Source organism: Dromaius novaehollandiae, chromosome 35 (genome assembly GCF_036370855.1).
Source record: "Dromaius novaehollandiae isolate bDroNov1 chromosome 35, bDroNov1.hap1, whole genome shotgun sequence".
Taxonomy (NCBI): Eukaryota; Metazoa; Chordata; class Aves; order Casuariiformes; family Dromaiidae; genus Dromaius; species Dromaius novaehollandiae.
In genome coordinates, this window is record NC_088134.1 from 714885 (window position 1) to 733123 (window position 18239).

The window sequence follows — 18239 nt, forward strand, 5'->3', positions numbered from 1 at the left end:
TCCCCTATAGCCCGTTCTCCATCCCCTATGGCCCTGTAGCCCCTGACCCAGCCCCTATAGCCCCCTGCCCGTCCCCTATAGCCCATTCTCCATCCCCTATAGCCCGTTCTCCATCCCCTATGGCCCTGTAGCCCCTGACCCAGCCCCTATAGCCCCCTGCCCGTCCCCTATAGCCCCCGACCCAGCCCCTATAGCCCGTTCTCCATCCCCTATAGCCCGTTCTCCATCCCCTATGGCCCTGTAGCCCCTGACCCAGCCCCTATAGCCCACTCTCCAGCCCCTATAGCTCCTGACCCAGCCCCTATAGCCCGTTCTCCATCCCCTATGGCCCTGTAGCCCCCGACCCAGCCCCTATAGCCCCCTGCCCGTCCCCTATAGCCCCCAGACGCGCTTCCATGGCCGCTTGGGAAAAAAATGCCTTTATTCCCGCAGGACGGTGCCGAGCGCCGGGGGGGGGGGTCGGTGTCCCCAACCAGGGGGTCTCGCTGTCCCCGTCCGGGGGGGGTCTCGGTGGCCCCGTCCGGGGGGGTCTCGGTGTCCCCATCCGGGGGGGGGGTCTCGCTGTCCCCGTCTGGGGGGGTCTCGGTGGCCCCGTCCGGGGGGGGTCTCGGTGTCCCCATCCGGGGGGGGTCTCGCTGTCCCCGTCCGGGGGGGGTCTCGCTGTCCCCGTCTGGGGGGGTCTCGGTGTCCCCATCCGGGGGGGTCTCGCTGTCCCCGTCCGGGGGTCTCGGGTCCGGCTCAGGCCACCCGGCACCGCTCGCGGCGGCCGAGCTTGCGTCGCCGCAGGTCGAGGCTGCGCTCCAGGCGGGCGTCTTCCTCCAGCGCCCTGGGGGGGCCGCGCCGCCGGTCCCCACCGTGCCCCCCCCGACACGCCCCCCCTCCGGCCCCATAGCCCCCCCCCCCCCAGTGTCCCCTCCCGGTGTCCCCTCCATCCCCTATAGCCCCACAGCCTGCTGTCCCCTCCCCAGTGCCCCCCCCGTGTCCCCTCCATCCCCATGCCTGGTGCCCCCCCTCCCCACTGTCCCCCCCAGTGTCCCCCCCAGTGTCCCCTCCATCCCCTGCAGCCCCACGTCCTGATGTCCCCCCTCCCCAGTGCCCCCCCCTTGTCCCCCCCCCCCAGTGTCCCCTATAGCCCCAGTGTCCCCACTGGTCCCCTCCCTGGTGCCCCCCCATGCCCCCCCCCAGTGTCCCCTCCCTGGTGCCCCCCCATGCCCCCCCCCAGTGTCCCCTCCCTGGTGCCCCCCCCCGGTGCCCCCTCCATCCCCTATAGCCCCACACTCGGTGCCCCCCCTCCCCAGTGCCCCCCCTCCCCCGTGTCCCCCCCCCGGGGCGGTGCTCACGTGCGCTCCCGCCGGTCCAGGTCCCGCACCAGCTCGTCCCGCTGGTTCACCAGTGACACCAGTTCGTCCAGCAGCAGCTGCTCCCGTTGCTGCTGCGCCGCCGACTTCTGCCAGTCTGCGGTGGGCGGCGGTCAGGGCCGGGGGGTCCCCAAGCTGGGGGGGGTCCCCAAACCAAGGTGTCCCCAAGCCCAGGAGCATCCCCCAGGCCAGGAATGTCCCCAAACCCAGAGGTGTCCCCAGACCAGGGTGTCCCCGAGCCCAGGGTGTCCCCAAACCAAGGGGGTCCCCAGACCAGGGTGTCCCCAAGCCCAGGAGCATCCCCCAGGCCAGGAATGTCCCCAAACCAGGGTGTCCCCAAACCCAGGGTGTCCCCAAACCAGGGTGTCCCCGAGCCCAGGGTGTCCCCAAACCAAGGGGGTCCCCAGACCAGGGTGTCCCCGAGCCCAGGGGTGTCCCCAGCCCTGAGATGTCCTCATCCCTAGCTGTCCCCATCCCCAGGCGTCCTCATCCCTGGGTGTCTCCAGACATCCCCGGATGTCCCTAGATGTCCCCAGGAATCCCCAGGTGTCCCTGTCCCCATGTGTCCCCAAAAGTCCCCAGGCGTCCCCAGACGTTCCTGGGCGTCCCCGTGTGTCCCCCCGGTGTCCCCGGGCATCCCCGTGTGTCCCTGGTGTCCCCGTGTGTCCCTAGTGTCCCCGTGTGTCTCCCTGGTGTCCCCGGGCATCCCCGTGTGTCCCAGTGTGTCCCCAGTGTCCCCATGTGTCTCCCCGGTGTCCCCGTGTGTCCCTGGTGTCCCAGTGTGTCCCCAGTGTCCCTGTGTGTCCCCAGACGTCCCCAGTGTCCCCAGTGTCCCCAGCGCTCACCCTCGGTGGCCAGCATCGCCCGCAGCTCCCGGCTCAGCAGCTCGAAGCGTCTCTCCAGGTCCTGCTCCTCTGCCCTGGGGGGGGGCGGGGGGGGGGGTCAGGCCTGCCCGGGGGGGGGGGCAATAACCCCCCCCCAAGGGCAATAACCCCCCCCCCAAGGGCAATAACCCCCCCCGGGGCAGGAACACAGCCCGGGGGGCAATAACCCCTCCCGAGGGCAATTCCCCCCCCCCGGGGCAATTCCCCCCCCCGGGGGGCAGCGGGGGGGGGTCGGGGGGGGACATTCGGGGGGGGGGGGGGCACTCACAGCAGCTGCAGCTGGTCCTGGCGCCGGATCAGGGCGTTTTTCTGGTTCACCAGCGAGAACCACTCCTGGATGAGCACCTCCTCCCGGGGGGGGTCCGCGCCTGCCACCGCCGTCGCCGTCACCGCCACCGTCACCGCCACCGCCACCGCCACCGCCACCGCCGTGCCCGCGACCCCAGCACGGTGACGCCGCGGCACCCGAGACCCCCACGGGGACATGCGGACACGATGCCCGAGACCCCGGCACGGGACACGGGGACACCGACACGGGACGTGGGGACACGGGGATGCCCAAGAGCCCAACGTAGGACGTGGGGACACCGACACGGGACGTGGGGACACGGGGATGCCCAAGAGCCCAACGTAGGACGTGGGGACACCGACACGGGACGTGGGGACACGAGGATGCCCAAGACCCCAACGTAGGACGTGGGGACACCGACACGGGACGTGGGGACACGAGGATGCCCAAGACCCCAACGTAGGACGTGGGGACACCGACACGGGACGTGGGGACACGGGGACATGGGGCTGCCTGAGACCCCAACATGGGGACACAGAGCTGATGGAGACCTGGACCCCGGGTGCCCTTGTCCCCGCCCTGTGTCCCCAGATGGTCCCCATGTCCCTCACCATGTCCCCCTGTCCCAGCTGGTCACCCCTGCGCCCCGTGGGGTCCCCGTGTCCTTAGTGGTGGCCATGTGTCCCCCTGTCCCAGCTGGTCGCCATGTCTCCATGGTGTCCCCAGTGGTCACCAAGTCCCCGTGTCCCTGGTGGTGGCTGTGTCCCCACGGTGTCCCCATGCCCCAAGTGGTCACTGTGTCCACGGTGGTGGCTGTCCCCCAATGGTGTCCCCCATGTCCCCACGGTGTCCCCGTGTCCCTGATGGTGGCCGTGTCCCCATGGTGTCCCTGTGCCCCAGGTGGTCCCCATGTCCCCAGTGGTCTCCATGTCCCCACAGTGTCCCCACGGTGTCCCCACGGTGTCCCCGGTACCTGAGTCCATGAGGCGCCGCAGCTCCCGCTCCAGGGTGACGGCCCGGCCATCGAGCTGCGTCTGCTCGTCCTCGAGCGCCCGCAGCTCCGCCAGCACGTACTGCCCCGCGTCCTGCAAACGCTGGCACGGGGACACTGTCCCCACGGCCACCACGGCCACCACGGCCACCCCGGCCCCACGTACTGCCCCGCGTCCTGCAAACGCTGGCACGGGGACACTGTCCCCACGGCCACCACGGCCACCACGGCCACCCCAGCCCCACGTACTGCCCCGCGTCCTGCAAACGCTGGCACGGGGACACTGTCCCCACGGCCACCACGGCCACCCCAGCCCCACGTACTGCCCCGCGTCCTGCAAACGCTGGCACGGGGACACTGTCCCCACGGCCACCACGGCCACCCCAGCCCCACGTACTGCCCCGCGTCCTGCAAACGCTGGCACGGGGACACTGTCCCCACGGCCACCACGGCCACCCCAGCCCCACGTACTGCCCCGCGTCCTGCAAACGCTGGCACGGGGACACTGTCCCCACGGCCACCACGGCCACCCCGGCCCCACGTACTGCCCCGCGTCCTGCAAACGCTGGCACGGGGACACTGTCCCCACGGCCACCACGGCCACCCCAGCCCCACGTACTGCCCCGCGTCCTGCAAACGCTGGCACGGGGACACTGTCCCCACGGCCACCACGGCCACCCCAGCCCCACGTACTGCCCCGCGTCCTGCAAACGCTGGCACGGGGACACTGTCCCCACGGCCACCACGGCCACCCCGGCCCCACGTACTGCCCCGCGTCCTGCAAACGCTGGCACGGGGACACTGTCCCCACGGCCACCACGGCCACCCCAGCCCCACGTACTGCCCCGCGTCCTGCAAACGCTGGCACGGGGACACTGTCCCCATGGCCACCATGGCCACCACGGCCATGGCTGGTCCCTGTCCCCACGGCTGGTCCCTGTCCCCTCCACCAGCCCCACGGCTCTATGACCCCCGTCTGTCCGTCCCCCGCCCGCCCCATGTCCCCCAGCTGTCCTGTGTCCCCCCCTGCCCGTCCCCTGTCCCCCAGCTGTCCCCGTCCCCCGTCCATCCCCTGTCCCCCCCCCAGCCATTCTGTGTCCCCCCAGCCATTGCCCGTCTCCCCCCAGCCATCCCCCCCCCGCCCCCCCCAGCTGTCCCCCTGGCCACCCCCATGTCCCCAGCCATCCCCCCCCGTCCCCCCGGCCGTCCCCCGATCTGTCCCCCGTCCCCTCACCGGTCTCTCCTCCTCCGTGGGGCCGGGCTCTGCCGGGGCGTCTGCTCGGGGGGGGGGGTGAAGGGGGGGGAATTAGCCACCTTCGAGCTGGGGGGGGGGGGGGGCGTCCCCGTCCCTGTCCCCGTCCCCGTCCCCGTCCCCGTCCCCGTCCCCGTCCCCGCACTCACCGGGGCCCGGCTGGGCTGGGGGGGCCGTGGGGCTGCTCCTGCCGTCACCGTCACCCTGGGGACACCGGGGGGGGGGGGGGGTGTTAGTGCCGGGGGGGGGCAGGGAGCCCATTTTGGGGCCCCCTCGGTGCCGGGGTGGGGGGGTGCTCACCGCGGGGGGGGCGCGGGGGCCGCGGTGGCGCCGCAGCAGGTCGGCGTCGCGCAGGCGGCCGAGGGCGCCGGGGCCCCGGGGGGGGGCGGCGGGGGGGGCGGCCCCCCCCGCGCAGGGGGGCGGCGGCGGCTCCCCCCGCCCCGAGCGCCGCCGCCGCCGCGGGGGGGGCACCACTGCCCCCGGCCCCCCCGCCCTGGCCGAGCTCCCAGCATCCTTTGCAGCCTCCGAGTTGGCCGAGCTCCCAGCTTCCTTTGCGGCGATGCCATTGGCCGAGCTCCCAGAGTCCTTTGCGGCGATGCCATTGGCCGAGCTCCCAGAGTCCTTTGCCTCTTCTAGGACAGCCAATGTCCCAGCGTCCTCTGCAGCGACGCTATTAGTTAAACTCCCAGCATCCTTTGCAGCCTCTGGGACAGCCAATGTCCCAGCATGCTTTGCTTGCTCTCGGTTGGCTGAACTCCCAGCGTCCTTTGCCACAACGCCATTGGCCAAGCTCCCAGCATCCCTTGTGGCTGCGCTGTTGGCCGAGCTCCCATCATCCTTTGCAGCCCCTGAGTTGGCCGAGCCCCCAGCATCCTCCGCAGCGACGCTATTAGCTGGACTCCCAGCATCCTTTGCAGCCCCCGGGACAGCCAGTATCCCAGCATCCTTTGAAGCCCCTGAGTTGACCAAACTCCCAGCGTTCTTTGCGGCTACGCTGTGGGTCGTGCTCCCAGAGTCCTTTGCAGCCCTTGAGTTGACCGAGCTCCCAGCATCCTCTGGGGCTGCCGGGACAGCCAACGTCCCAGCGTCCTTTGCAGTCTCGGGGGTGGCCGCATTCCCAGCAGCCTTTGCAGCTATGCTGTTGGCCGAGCTCCCAGCATCCTTTGCAGCGGTGCCCTTGGCTGCACTCCCAGCATCCTTTGCAGCCAGGGTTTCTCCCTTGGCTGCAGGGGCAGGGAAGCAATTGGCGGGTGCTTTCCCAGCATCCTCGGCGGCGGCCGCACTCCCAGTATCCTTTGCAACATCTACGTTGGCCGAGCTCCCAGCATCCTTTGCAACATCTACGTTGGCCGAGCTCCCAGCATCCTTTGCAGCTGTGCTGTTGGCTGAGCTCCCAGCGTCCTTTGTGGCTACATTTTTGGCTGTGCTCCCAGCATCCTTTGCGACATTCAAGTTGGCCAAACTCCCAGCGTGCTTTGCATCCTCTAGAACAGTGACTATCCCAGCATCCTCTGCAGCCCCTGAGTTGATCGAGCTCCCAGCATCCTTTGCAGCAATGCCGTTGGCCAAACTCCCAGTGTCTTTTGTAGCCCCTGAGCTGACTGAACTCCCAGAGTCCTTGGCGGCTACATTTTTGGTTGTGCTCCCAGCATGCTTTGTGGCGTTCAAGTTGACCAAACTCCCAGCATCCTTTGCAGCCTTTGAGTTGTCGGAGCTCCCAGCATCCTTTGCAGTGATGCTATCGGCCAAACTCCCAGCATCCTTTGCAGCCCTTGAGTCAGCCAAACTCCCAGCATCCTTTGCATCCTCTAGGACAGCCAATATCCCAGCATTCTTTGCAGCCCCTGAGTTGACCAAACTCCCAGAATCCTTTGCAGCCCTTGAGTCGACCGAGCTCCCAGCATCCTTTGCAGCGATGCTATCGGCTAAACTCCCAGCATCCTTTGCATCCTCTAGGACAGGCACTATCCCAGCATCCTTTGCAGCCCCAGGGTTGGCCGCGCTCCCAGCATCCTTTGCAGCGATGCTGTCGGCCAAACTCCCAGCATGCTTTGCGGCCCCGGGGGCGGCCGCGCTCCCAGCATCCTTTGCATATTTGAGGCCATCCTCCATCCCAGAGTCCCTTGCAGCCTCCGCCGCGTCCGGGGGGGCTGCGGGGGGCGGGGGGGGGCCGGGGCCGGGCGCCCCCCCGGCCAGGGCCGCCCGCAGCTGCCACAGGTAGGTCATGACGCTGAGGCGGTCGGGCCCCCCCGGCAGCGCCATGTCGGCCGGCGCCAGCAGCCGCCCCACGCCCAGCGCCGCGAAGCCCTCGAAGGCCTGGGGGGGGCAGGGTGCTGTGGGCCCCGGCGTCCGGGAGCCCCCGCCAAGTCCAGGACACTCCCCCCCCCCCCCGGGACCTGCCCCACAGCCCCCTGCACCCCAACACAGGGACCCCCCTCCCAAAACCACAACCCCCCCCCCACTAATCCCAGGGACCCAGGTGTCCAGGACCCCCCCTCCATGTCCCCTCCCCACCCCCAAGGACCCAGGCATCCAGGGACACCCCCCCCCCCAACACCCCCCCCCCCAACCACCTCTCCAGGGACCCAGGTGTCCAGGACCCCCCCCCCCATGTCCCCCCCACCAAGGACCCAGGCATCCAGGGAAAACCCCCCCACCCCCACCCCCCCCGCCACCTCTCCAGGGACCCAGATGTCTGCCCCCCCCCAAAGGGGCCCAGGCGTCCGGGCCCCCCCCCTCACCAGCTTGTTGTTGGCCTTGATGTCCAGGGGGTCCAAGGCCTCGTAGTTGCTGCAGGGGGGGGGAGAAGGGACGGGGGGGGGGGGTGGCACAGGGGTCCCTGTGGTCCCCAGGGTGTCCCAAGGGGTCCCCAGCAGGGCCACGACCACCTGGGTGCCCCCCTATGTCCCCAATGTGTCCCCAGAGCGTCCCCTGTCCCCCCCCAGCATGTCCCCATCTTATCCCCACGGTGTCCCCCCCATCACCCCCAGCATGTCCCCAGGGTGTCCCTAGTGTCCCCAGGGTGTCCCCAGCCCCCCCCGGCATGTCCACATCATATCCCCATCACTCCCAGCATGTCCCCAGGGTGTCCCTAGTGTCCCCAGGGTGTCCCCAGTCCCCCCCGGCATGTCCACATCATATCCCCATCACTCCCAGCATGTCCCCAGGGTGCTCCTGGTGTCCCCAATGTCCCCAGGGTGCCCCCACCTCCCCCTGGAATGTCCCCATGGGGGTCCCTGGTGTCCCCAGCATGTCCCTGGCGTCCCCATGGGCATCTCCACTGGCCCCAGCACGTCTCCAAGACATCCCTTGTGTCCCCATGGGGGTCCCTGGTGTCCCCAGCATGTCCCAGTGCCCCCGGGGTGTCCCCCGCACCCCCAGCATGTCCCCAGGGTGTTCCTGGTGTCCCCCATGTCCCCAGGGTGCCCCCATCTCCCCCCAGAGTGTCCCCATGGGGGTCCCCAGCATGTCCCAGTGCCCCCGCGGTGTCCCCGGGGTGCCCCCGCACTCACACCAGCCGGGGGTGGAAGCGGTGCAGGATGGCGCAGAACGCCAGCCCGTTGCGCCACGACGTGCTGAAGTTGGTGACACGGACGCCGCGGTAGCCGGCCGTCACCGCCTGGCACCACTCCAGCAGCGCCCGGCTGCTGCTCGGCCCCGGGCCCTGCGGTCGCCCGGGGTCAGCCACGGCCCCCGGGGGGTCCCCGAGCCCCCAGACCCGCTCCAGACCATGCACGGGGGTCCCCAAGCCCCCTGGACCCCCCCCAGGCCATGCACAGGGGTCCCCGAGCCCCCAGACCCGCTCCAGACCATGCACAGGGGTCCCCAAGGCTCCCAGAATGACCCCAGACCATGTACAAGGGTCCCTGAGCCCCCTGGAACCCCCCCAGGCCATGCACAGGGGTCCCCGAGCCCCCAGACCCGCTCCAGACCATGCACAGGGGTCCCTGAGCCCCCAGACCCACTCCAGACCATGCACGGGGGTCCCCAAGGCTCCCAGAATGACCCCAGACCATGTACAAGGGTCCCTGAGCCCCCTGGAACCCCCCCAGGCTATGCACAGGGGTCCCCGAGCCCCCAGGCCCGCTCCAGACCATGCATGGGTGTCCCCAAGGCTCCCAGAATGACCCCAGACCATGCACGGGTGCCCCCAAGCCCCCTGGACCCCCCCAGGCTATGCACAGGGGTCCCCGAGCCCCCAGACCCGCTCCAGACCATGCACGGGGGTCCCCGAGCCCCCTGGACCCCCCCCCAGGCTATGCACAGGGGTGCCCGAGCCCCCAGACCCGCTCCAGACCATGCACGGGGGTCCCCGAGCCCCCTGGACCCCCCCCCAGGCTATGCACAGGGGTGCCCGAGCCCCCAGACCCGCTCCAGACCATGCACGGGGGTCCCCAAGGCTCCCAGAATGACCCCAGACCATGCACGGGTGCCCCCAAGCCCCCTGGACCCCCCCAGGCTATGCACAGGGGTCCCCGAGCCCCCAGACCCGCTCCAGACCATGCACGGGGGTCCCCAAGGCTCCCAGAATGACCCCAGACCATGCATGGGGGTCCCCAAGCCCCCTGGACCCCCCCAGGCTATGCACAGGGGTCCCTGAGCCCCCAGACCCACTCCAGACCATGCACAGGGGTCCCCAAGCCCCCAGACCCACTCCAGACCATGCACGGGGGTCCCCAAGGCTCCCAGAATGACCCCAGACCATGCACGGGTGCCCCCAAGCCCCCTGGACCCCCCCAGGCTATGCACAGGGGTCCCCGAGCCCCCAGACCCGCTCCAGACCATGCACGGGGGTCCCCGAGCCCCCTGGACCCCCCCCCAGGCTATGCACAGGGGTGCCCGAGCCCCCAGACCCGCTCCAGACCATGCACGGGGGTCCCCGAGCCCCCTGGACCCCCCCCCAGGCTATGCACAGGGGTGCCCGAGCCCCCAGACCCGCTCCAGACCATGCACGGGGGTCCCCAAGGCTCCCAGAATGACCCCAGACCATGCACGGGTGCCCCCAAGCCCCCTGGACCCCCCCAGGCTATGCACAGGGGTCCCCGAGCCCCCAGACCCACTCCAGACCATGCACGGGGGTCCCCAAGGCTCCCAGAATGACCCCAGACCATGCATGGGGGTCCCCAAGCCCCCTGGACCCCCCCAGGCTATGCACAGGGGTCCCTGAGCCCCCAGACCCACTCCAGACCATGCACAGGGGTCCCCAAGCCCCCAGACCCACTCCAGACCATGCACGGGGGTCCCCAAGGCTCCCAGAATGACCCCAGACCATGCACGGGTGCCCCCAAGCCCCCTGGACCCCCCCAGGCTATGCACAGGGGTCCCCGAGCCCCCAGACCCGCTCCAGACCATGCACGGGGGTCCCCAAGGCTCCCAGAATGACCCCAGACCATGCATGGGGGTCCCCAAGCCCCCTGGACCCCCCCAGGCTATGCACAGGGGTCCCTGAGCCCCCAGACCCACTCCAGACCATGCACAGGGGTCCCCAAGGCTCCCAGAATGACCCCAGACCATGTACAAGGGTCCCTGAGCCCCCTGGAACCCCCCCCCCCAGGCCATGCACAGGGGTCCCCGAGCCCCCAGACCCGCTCCAGGCCATGCACAGGGGTCCCCAAGGCTCCCAGAATGACCCCAGACCATGTAAAAGGGTCCCTGAGCCCCCCTGGACACCCCCAGGCCATGCACAGGAGTCCTCGAGCCCCCAGACCCACTCCAGACCATGCAAGGGGGGGCCCAAGGCTCCCAGCAGCACCCTGAACCCCCCCGGGCCATGCACAGGGGTCCCAGAGCCCCCTCAGGGCAGCCCCAGACCCCCCCCAGCCCCACTGGCTGCACTTACAGGGTCAGGCTCCCTGTTGGGGCCAGGGGGGCCCCCCTGTGCCCCCAGCGCCGGGGGGGGCCCTGGGGCCGGGCGGTCGCCCCCCGCCATGGCAGAGCCTGCGCGAGAGAGAGCTCAGGGACAGGGAGAGGGCCCAGGTGTCTGGGACCCCCCCTCCCCAGCACTGGGGGCATGGGGGGGGGTCCCCATAGAGACCCCGGCGTCCAGCACCGTACCCCGCTCCGGGGGGGCAGCTCTCCCCGCCGCCGGCTCTTCCTCCTCCTCCGCCAGCGCGTCCAGCTCTCGGGGGGGCTCTGGAGCGGGTGGGGAGGATGTCAGGATTGGGGACCCCCCCCTGCTCCCAGTGCCCCCCAGAGCCCCCCAGCCCCATGGCAGGGGCAGGTACAGGGGGGCACCCGGACAGGGACAGGGGCAGATTGGGGAGTTTGGAGGTAGACTGGGGCATTTGGGACAGGATCGGGGCAGGACTGGGGCCATTTGGGGCAGGATCAGGGCAATTTGGGACAGGATCGGGGCGGGATCGGGGCATTTGGAGTCATTCTGGGGCTGTTTGGGGCAGGATCAGGGCCGTATGGGGCAGTTCGGGGCCATTTGGAGCAGGATTGTGGCATTCTGGGGCATTCTGGGGCCATTTGGGGCAGTTCAGGACCATTGGGGGTGTTCTGGGGCCGTTTGGGGCAGGATCGGGGCAGTTTGAGGCTGTTTCGGGCAGTTTGGGGGCACTTGGGGCAGTTTGGGGGCACTTGGGGCAGGACTGTGGCAGTTCGGGGCATTCTGGGGCCATTTAGAGCATTTTGGGGCCATGTGGAGCAGGATCATGGTAGTTTGGAGCATTCTGGGGCCATTCGGGGCAGTTCGGGGCCATTTGGGGCCATTTGGGGCAGTTGAGGGCCATTCGGGGCCATTCTGGGACCGTTTGGGGCAGCCGGGGCGCTGGGGGACCCACCGTGGGGCGCGGGGGCAGCGCTGTCCCCCCGCTGCGGCTGCCCCCCGCCAGCGGCCCCGTCCTCCTCGTCGCTCTCGGCGAAGTCGCCCAGGTCGGCCACGTCGCACGGCTTGATGCTCATGAGACTGGCCACGCTCTGCATGTCCTCGTCCCTGCCGCCGCACCACAGCCGTCCCCAACTGTTCCCGTGTCCCCAGGGGGTCCCCGTGCCCCCCAATGTCCTCTACAATGTCCCCAACAGCCCCCCCATGTCCCCAGAGGGTCCCCTCCGATGTCCCCAATGGGTCTCCTGCGGTCCTGCAAGTCCCCTCCAGTGTCCCCAGTGGGTCCCCCAATGTCCCCACGTCACCACATCTTCAACATCCCTGTCGCCCTCAGCCCCTGCTGTCCCGCATCCCCCAGTGTCCCCAGTGTGTCCCCCCAGTGTCCCCCCTCCCTGGGTACCCCTGTGCCCATCACCAAGGTGGCCGGCCCACCCTCACCCCCCTGTGTGGGCACCCATTTGCCCACAACCAAGATGGCCACCCCGCCCATGGGGAATGTCCATTTGCCCACAACCAAGATGGCAGCCCCGCCCTCAGCCGCCCCGCGCCCACAACCAACATGGCCACCCCGCCCTTGCCCATCCGCGGGCGCCCGCCCCTTCGCCCGCGACCAAGATGGCGGCCGCGGCGCCGCGACTCACGTGGCGCGGCCCTCGCGCAGGACGGTGGCCGTGAGGGTGAGGCGCAGGCAGGCGGCGGCCACCTTGCGGGAGCGGGGCCGCAGCGGCAGCGACAGGGCGGCGGCGGCGGGCGCGGGGGCCACGAACCGCGCCAGGTTCACCGGGGCGGCCGCCAGCGCCGAGCGCCGCCCCCGCGACTCCTGCCGGCAGCGTCAGCACGGGGCGCCGGCGGCCGCCCCCGCGCCCGGGGACCCCCGCGCCCCTCCCCCCCCCCCCACGGGGACCCAGTGTCCAGGCCCCCCCACGGGGACCCAGGCGTCCGGGAGACCCCATCCCCCCCCACGGGGACCCAGGCGTCCGGGGGACCCCTCCCCCCCCCCCACGGGGACCCAGTGTCCAGGCTCCCCCCCAGGGACCCAGGCGTCCGGGAGACCCCATCCCCCCCACAGGGGCCCAGGCGTCCGGGGGACCCCCATCCCCCCCCCACGGGGACCCAGGAGTCCGGGGGACTCCTCCCCCCCCCCCCCACGGGGACCCAGTGTCCAGGCCCCCCCACGGGGACCCAGGCGTCCGGGGGACCCCATCCCCCCCCCACGGGGACCCAGGCGTCCGGGGGACTCCTCCCCCCCCCCCACGGGGACCCAGTGTCCAGGCTCCCCCACAGGGACCCAGGCGTCCGGGAGACCCCATCCCCCCCCATGGGGACCCAGGCGTCCGGGGGACTCCTCCCCCCCCCCCAGGACCAGGCGTCCGGGGGACCCCACCGCCGAGGGCCCAGGCGTCCGGGCACCCCGCCCCACTCACGTTCTCGATGACGAACGTCCACTCCTTGTCCTCATACTCGTCCGCGTGCGGGTCCTGGGGGGGGGCACGGCGTCCCCGTGAGCGCGGGGGGGGTCGTGGTGTCCCCGTGAGCACACGAGGACCGGGGGGGGGCTGGGGGGGCACTGGGGCGTGCAAAGGGCCCTTGTGAGGGGCCCCGACCCACGTGAGGGGACCCCGTTTGTGTGAGGGGACCCAGCTGGTGCAAGGCCCCGACCCGTGCGAGGGCAGGGGCGTGCGAGGGACCCCTCGTGCAAGGTGCTGTGCGTGCAAAGGGACCCCGGCCCGCGCGAGGGACCCGCCTTGTGAGGGGACCCGGCGCGCGTGCAAGGGGACACAGCGTGCAAGGGGACCCGGTGCGCGTGCAAGGGCCTGGCCGTGCGAGGGACCCGCCGTGCCAGGGGACCCGGTGTGCGTGCGAGGGACCCGGTGCGCGTGCGAGGGCCATGGCCGTGCGAGGGGACCCGGTGCGCGTGCAAGGGGACCCGCCGCGTGTGCGAGGGCCGTGGCTGTGCAAGGGGACCCGGTGCGTGTGCGAGGGGACCCGCCGCGTGTGCGAGGGCCGTGGCTGTGCAAGGGGACCCGGTGCGCGTGCAAGGGGACCCGCCGCGTGTGCGAGGGCCGTGGCTGTGCAAGGGGACCCGGTGCGTGTGCGAGGGACCCGCCGTGTGTGCGAGGGCCGTGGCTGTGCAAGGGGACCCGGTGCGTGTGCGAGGGCCATGGCCGTGCGAGGGGACCCGGTGCGCGTGCAAGGGGACCCGCCGCGTGTGCGAGGGCCGTGGCCGCGCGCGTGCCGCACCCGGTAGAGCGTCACCACGATGTCGACGTTCTCCGGCACCACCCAGACCACGGTGCCGCGGTACGGGTTCCCGATGCCCGGCTGCCAGCTGTGGGGCTGCCCCATGGCCGTGGGCCAGCTGTGGGGCCTCAGCCCCACGGTGCCCCACGGCGCCCCACACCACCCCACACCACCCCACAGCCACCCCCGGACCCTGGGGTCCACAGAGCCCCCCCATAAGCCCACGGCCCCAGAGCTGCCCCATGGCTGCCCCCAGCCCCATAGGTGACCCCCAACCACTGCCAGCCCCAGAGCTGCCCCATGGCTGCCCCCAGCCCCATAGGTGACCCCCAACCACTGCCAGCCCCAGAGCTGCCCCATGGCTGCCCCCAGCCCCATAGGTGACCCCCAACCACTGCCAGCCCCAGAGCTGCCCCATGGCTGCCCCCAGACCCATAGGTGACCCCCAACCACCACCAGCCCCAGAGCTGCCCCATGGCTGCCCCCAGACCCATAGCAGCTTCCCCAGACCCAGAGCTGCCCCCTGCCCCAGAGCTGCCCCATGGCTCTCCCCAGCCCCACAGCTGCCCCAGAGCTGCCCCCCAGCTGCCCCCAGCCCCCCAGCTGCCCCCCGGCTCCCCCCAGCCCCCCGGCTGCCCCCACAGCTGCCCCACGGCTCTCCCCAGCCCCCCAGCTGCCCCCAGCCCCCCAGCTGCCCCCTGGCTCCCCCCAGCCCCCCGGCCGCCCCCCGGCCCCCACCTTGGAGCAGACGCGCCGGTTGCGCCTCGTCCACACCACGACGAGTTTGTCGGGCTGCCTGCGGCCCCCGGGCTCGTTAGCTAACGAGGGGCGAGCGGCCCCCCCGGCCCCCCCGCGCCCCCCACCCCGGGGCCCCGGCCCGGCTCGCCCAGGGCGTGGGGCAGCCCTTATCGGCCGTGGGGCGGCGCCGTGGGGCCGGGCGCCCCCGAGATAACGGCGGGGAGACGCTGCCAGGGCCTCCGCCCCACGGCCGCCCTGCCCCACGGCCGCCCTGCCCCGCAGCTGCCACCCTGCCCCACGGCCGCCCTGCCCCACGGCCACCCTGCCCCACAGCTGCCCTGCCCCACAGCTCCCACCCTGCCCCACGGCCACCCTGCCCCACGGCCGCCCTGCCCCGCAGCTGCCCTGCCCCACGGCTCCCACCCTGCCCCACGGCCACCCTGCCCCGCAGCTGCCCTGCCCCACGGCTCCCACCCTGCCCCATGGCTGCCCTGCCCCATGGCTCCCGCCCTGCCCCACGGCTGCCCTGCCCCATGGCTCCCACCCTGCCCCATGGCTGCCCTGCCCCACGGCTCCCACCCTGCCCCACGGCTGCCCTGCCCCACGGCTCCCGCCCTGCCCATGGCCACCCTGCCCCACGGCTCCTGCCCTGCCCCACGGCCCCTGCACCAGCCCCTGCCCCCCTGCTGCCCTACAGCACCCCCAGCCCCACTGCAACCCCCATAACGGCCCCACTGGAGCCCTATAGCACCCCTAGACCCACTGCAACCCTGCAGCCCCCCCCAGCCCCATGGCAGGCCCTGCTGCCCCCCACCGGCCCCTTCGCCCCGTCCTGCCCCACACCCCCCCCCAGCAATGGCGTGAGTCACCCGTTGCTCAAGAGCCACCCGGGGCCGCACCCGGCCCTGCCCCACGGCACCCACGGCCCGGGTCCCCGGGGGGACCTCGCCCCACACCGGGGGGGCGGTTTGGGGGGTCCCCAGTCCTGGGGGGGGGCAGGTTTGGAGCCCCTAGGCCATGGGGGGGCAGTTGGGGGGCTCCCCTGGTCCTGGGGGGGGGCAGTTGGGGGTCCCCAGCGCTGCTCCCTGCCCCAGGCCCCCCCTCCCCGCCCTGGCCCCCCCCAGCCCCAGACAGCTGCTCTGGGGGGGGGGGGGGGGGCTCGGGCTAAGTTTAGCCCCCGGGGGGGGTCAGGGCTATATTTGGGGCCGGAGGAAACCGGACACCCCCGGCCCCCCCGGCCCCTGCCCCACACCCCCCCCCGGGGCTATTTTTAGCTGCTCTGACTAAATATTTGCCGTTTTCCGCCAGGGCCCCATTTATGGGCATTTTGGGCTCAAAACGAAAGCTGCGGCCGGGGGGGGGGGGGCAGCGTCTAGGGCGGGGGGGCAGCACCAGGGGGGCCCAGCCCCACAGCGGGGGCCCAGCCGGGGGGGGGCAGGGCCTGGCCCCCCGCCCGCACCCCTGGCTCCAGCCCCCCCCCCGGGCGCCCGGGCGGAAACGTCCCGCTTCCCCTTTCGCCCCGGCAGGAACTGGCGGCCCCGGACGGGCCCTGGCCCCTATACGGGCCCTGGCCCCCCATACGGACCCAGCCCCATAGCGGCCCTGGCACCCCCATACGGACCCAGCCCCATAGCGGCCCTGGCCCCTATACGGGCCCTGGCCCCCCATACGGACCCAGCCCCATAGCGGCCCTGGCCCCCCCATACGGACCCAGCCCCATAGCGGCCCTGGCCCCTATACGGGCCCTGGCCCCCCCATACGGACCCAGCCCCATAGCGGCCCTGGCCCCTATACGGGCCCTGGCCCATCATATGGACCCTGTCCCCTATATGGACCTGGCCCCCATAGGGGCCCTGTCCCCCCATAAGGGCCCAGCCCCCCCATACAGGCCCTGTCCCCTATATGGGTCCTGTCCCCTATATGGGCCCTGTCCCCCATAGGGACCCACCCCCCCACATGCACCCAGCCCCCCATAGGGACCCTCCCCCTAAGTGGGTCCTGCCCCCCCATAGGGGCCCCCTCTCCCCATACGGGCCCCGTCCCCCCCATACGGTCCCTGTGCCCCCGTACGGACCGGTCACCTCCCCCCGGGCCCAAACCCGCCGTGGGGGCAGGATGGGGGGGGGGTCTTGGTGCCCCCCCCCCGCCGGGGGGAGCCCAGGGCAGGGGCAGCCGGGGACAGACAGGACGGGGGGGGGGCAAAGCAGGGCCCCAAAGGGGGGGGCAAGGGGGAGGGTCCCACGGGGGGGGTCCCACGGGGGGGGGGCATCCCAGGGCAGGTACCCACGGGGGTCCTGGGGGGGGTCCCGGGGGGGGTCCTGGAGGGGGTCCCGGGGGGGGTCCCAGTGCCCCCGGGCCAGGTCCCCTGGGGGGGTCCCACGTGGGGGGGGGCGTCCCGGGGCAGGTTCCCACGGGGACCCTGGGGCGCTGCCGGGCGGTTCCCACGGGGGGTGCCGGGGCGGTGCCCGCGGGGGGGCCGGGGGGGGGCCGGGAGCCCGGGGGGGCCCGGGGGGGGCCCGGGGGGGCCGGGCCGTCCCGCTCACCACTTCCTGGTGCTCTCCACCACCAGCTCCTCGTAGCAGGCCACGACGTGCACCTTGGCCGCCCGCTTGCCCACGCGCTGCAGCCGCTTCCACACCGAGCCCATGGCCCCCCCGGCCCCCCCGGCCCCCCCGCCCCGCTGCGCCCCCGCTGCGCCCCGCGCGCGCGGCCCCGACGGGCGGCTGCCTCCGCCCGGCCCCCCCCCCCGGCACCGCCCCCCCCCCCGGCACCGCCTCGGCACCGCCCCCCCGGCACCGCCCGGCCCCCCCCGGACCGGCCTGACCCCCCCCGGCCCCCCCCGGCCCGGGCTTCCCCGCCGCCCCCCCCCCGGTCTGCTTTGCCCGGCTGGGGGGGGAGATAAAGCAGCTGCCGGTCCCCCCCCACTATATAGCCCCGCCCCCCGGCCCATATAGCCCCGCCCCCTTGGGCCATATAGGCCCCTCCCGCGCCATATACCCCCCCCGGGCCATAGCCTGCCCCACAGCCCCCCCAACCTGCCCCACAGCCCCCCAAAGTGCCCCACAGCACTACCGACCTGCCCCACAGTTCCTTAACCTGCCCCCCAGCTCCCCCAATCTGCCCCCCAGCTCCCCCAATCTGCCCCCCAGCACCCCCAACCTGCCCCCCAGTGCCCCCAATCTGCCCCACAGCCCCACCAACCTGCCCCCCAGCCCCCCAACCTGCCCCCCAGCCCCTCGATCTGCCCTCCAGTCCTCCCAATCTGCCCCACAGTTCCCCCAACCTGCCCCACAGCCCCTCGATCTGCCCCCCAGCACCCCCAACCTGCCCCCCAGCTCCCCCAATCTGCCCCACAGCCCCCCAACCTGCCCCACAGCCCCTCGATCTGCCCCCCAGTCCCCCCGACCTGCCCCCCAGCACCCCCAATCTGCCCCCCAGCTCCCCCAACCTGCCCCCCAGCGCCCCCAATCTGCCCCCCAGTGCCCCCAACCTGCCCCCCAGTCCCCCCGACCTGCCCCCCAGCCCTCCCATGTGCCCCAGGGCCCTGCCCCACGGCGGGGCAGCGTGCAGGGGCCGTGGCGGAGGGGAAGAGGGGCCCCCGGCGCGCGTGTGTGTCCCCCCCCCGCCCCGTCCCCAAATGAGCAGCGGGAGGCGGCG

The 18239-nt window shown here is 72.4% G+C and overlaps 1 protein-coding gene across 3 annotated transcripts; it reads right to left on the reverse strand.

Moving 5' to 3' along the window:
* Positions 1 to 403: 403 nt before the first annotated feature.
* EHBP1L1 (EH domain binding protein 1 like 1) lies at positions 404 to 17323 on the reverse strand. 3 transcript variants are annotated; one of them, XM_064503191.1, is made up of 18 exons: positions 17126 to 17323; positions 14583 to 14640; positions 13845 to 13940; positions 13028 to 13081; positions 12245 to 12423; positions 11560 to 11711; positions 10829 to 10906; positions 10614 to 10711; positions 8287 to 8438; positions 7516 to 7564; positions 5075 to 7090; positions 4924 to 4978; positions 4757 to 4797; positions 3505 to 3616; positions 2511 to 2610; positions 2204 to 2277; positions 1341 to 1455; positions 404 to 826 (listed from the first exon to the last, which is right to left on the reverse strand). In XM_064503191.1, exons 1-18 carry the CDS (start codon positions 17227 to 17229, stop codon positions 739 to 741), a joined length of 3621 nt encoding a protein of 1206 aa, XP_064359261.1. In that variant the 5' UTR covers positions 17230 to 17323; the 3' UTR covers positions 404 to 738. The 3 variants fall into 3 exon arrangements, 2 of the variants coding, with proteins under 2 accessions (XP_064359261.1, XP_064359260.1); XM_064503190.1 differs by having other exon boundaries at positions 3505 to 3625; XR_010386385.1 differs by lacking the exon at positions 404 to 826 and having other exon boundaries at positions 1382 to 1455; positions 3505 to 4383.
* Positions 17324 to 18239: the final 916 nt, after the last annotated feature.

Coding starts and splice junctions, on each gene's coding strand:
- EHBP1L1 (XM_064503190.1), bottom strand. CDS start 17,229: ATGGGCTCGGTGTGGAAGCGGCTGCAGCGCGTGGGCAAGCGGGCGGCC. Junction 7,091..7,515: donor TCAAGGCCAACAACAAGCTG/GTGAGGGGGGGG, acceptor TGCCCCCCCCAG/GCCTTCGAGGGCTTCGCGGC. Junction 1,456..2,203: donor GGCGATGCTGGCCACCGAGG/GTGAGCGCTGGG, acceptor CGCCCACCGCAG/ACTGGCAGAAGTCGGCGGCG.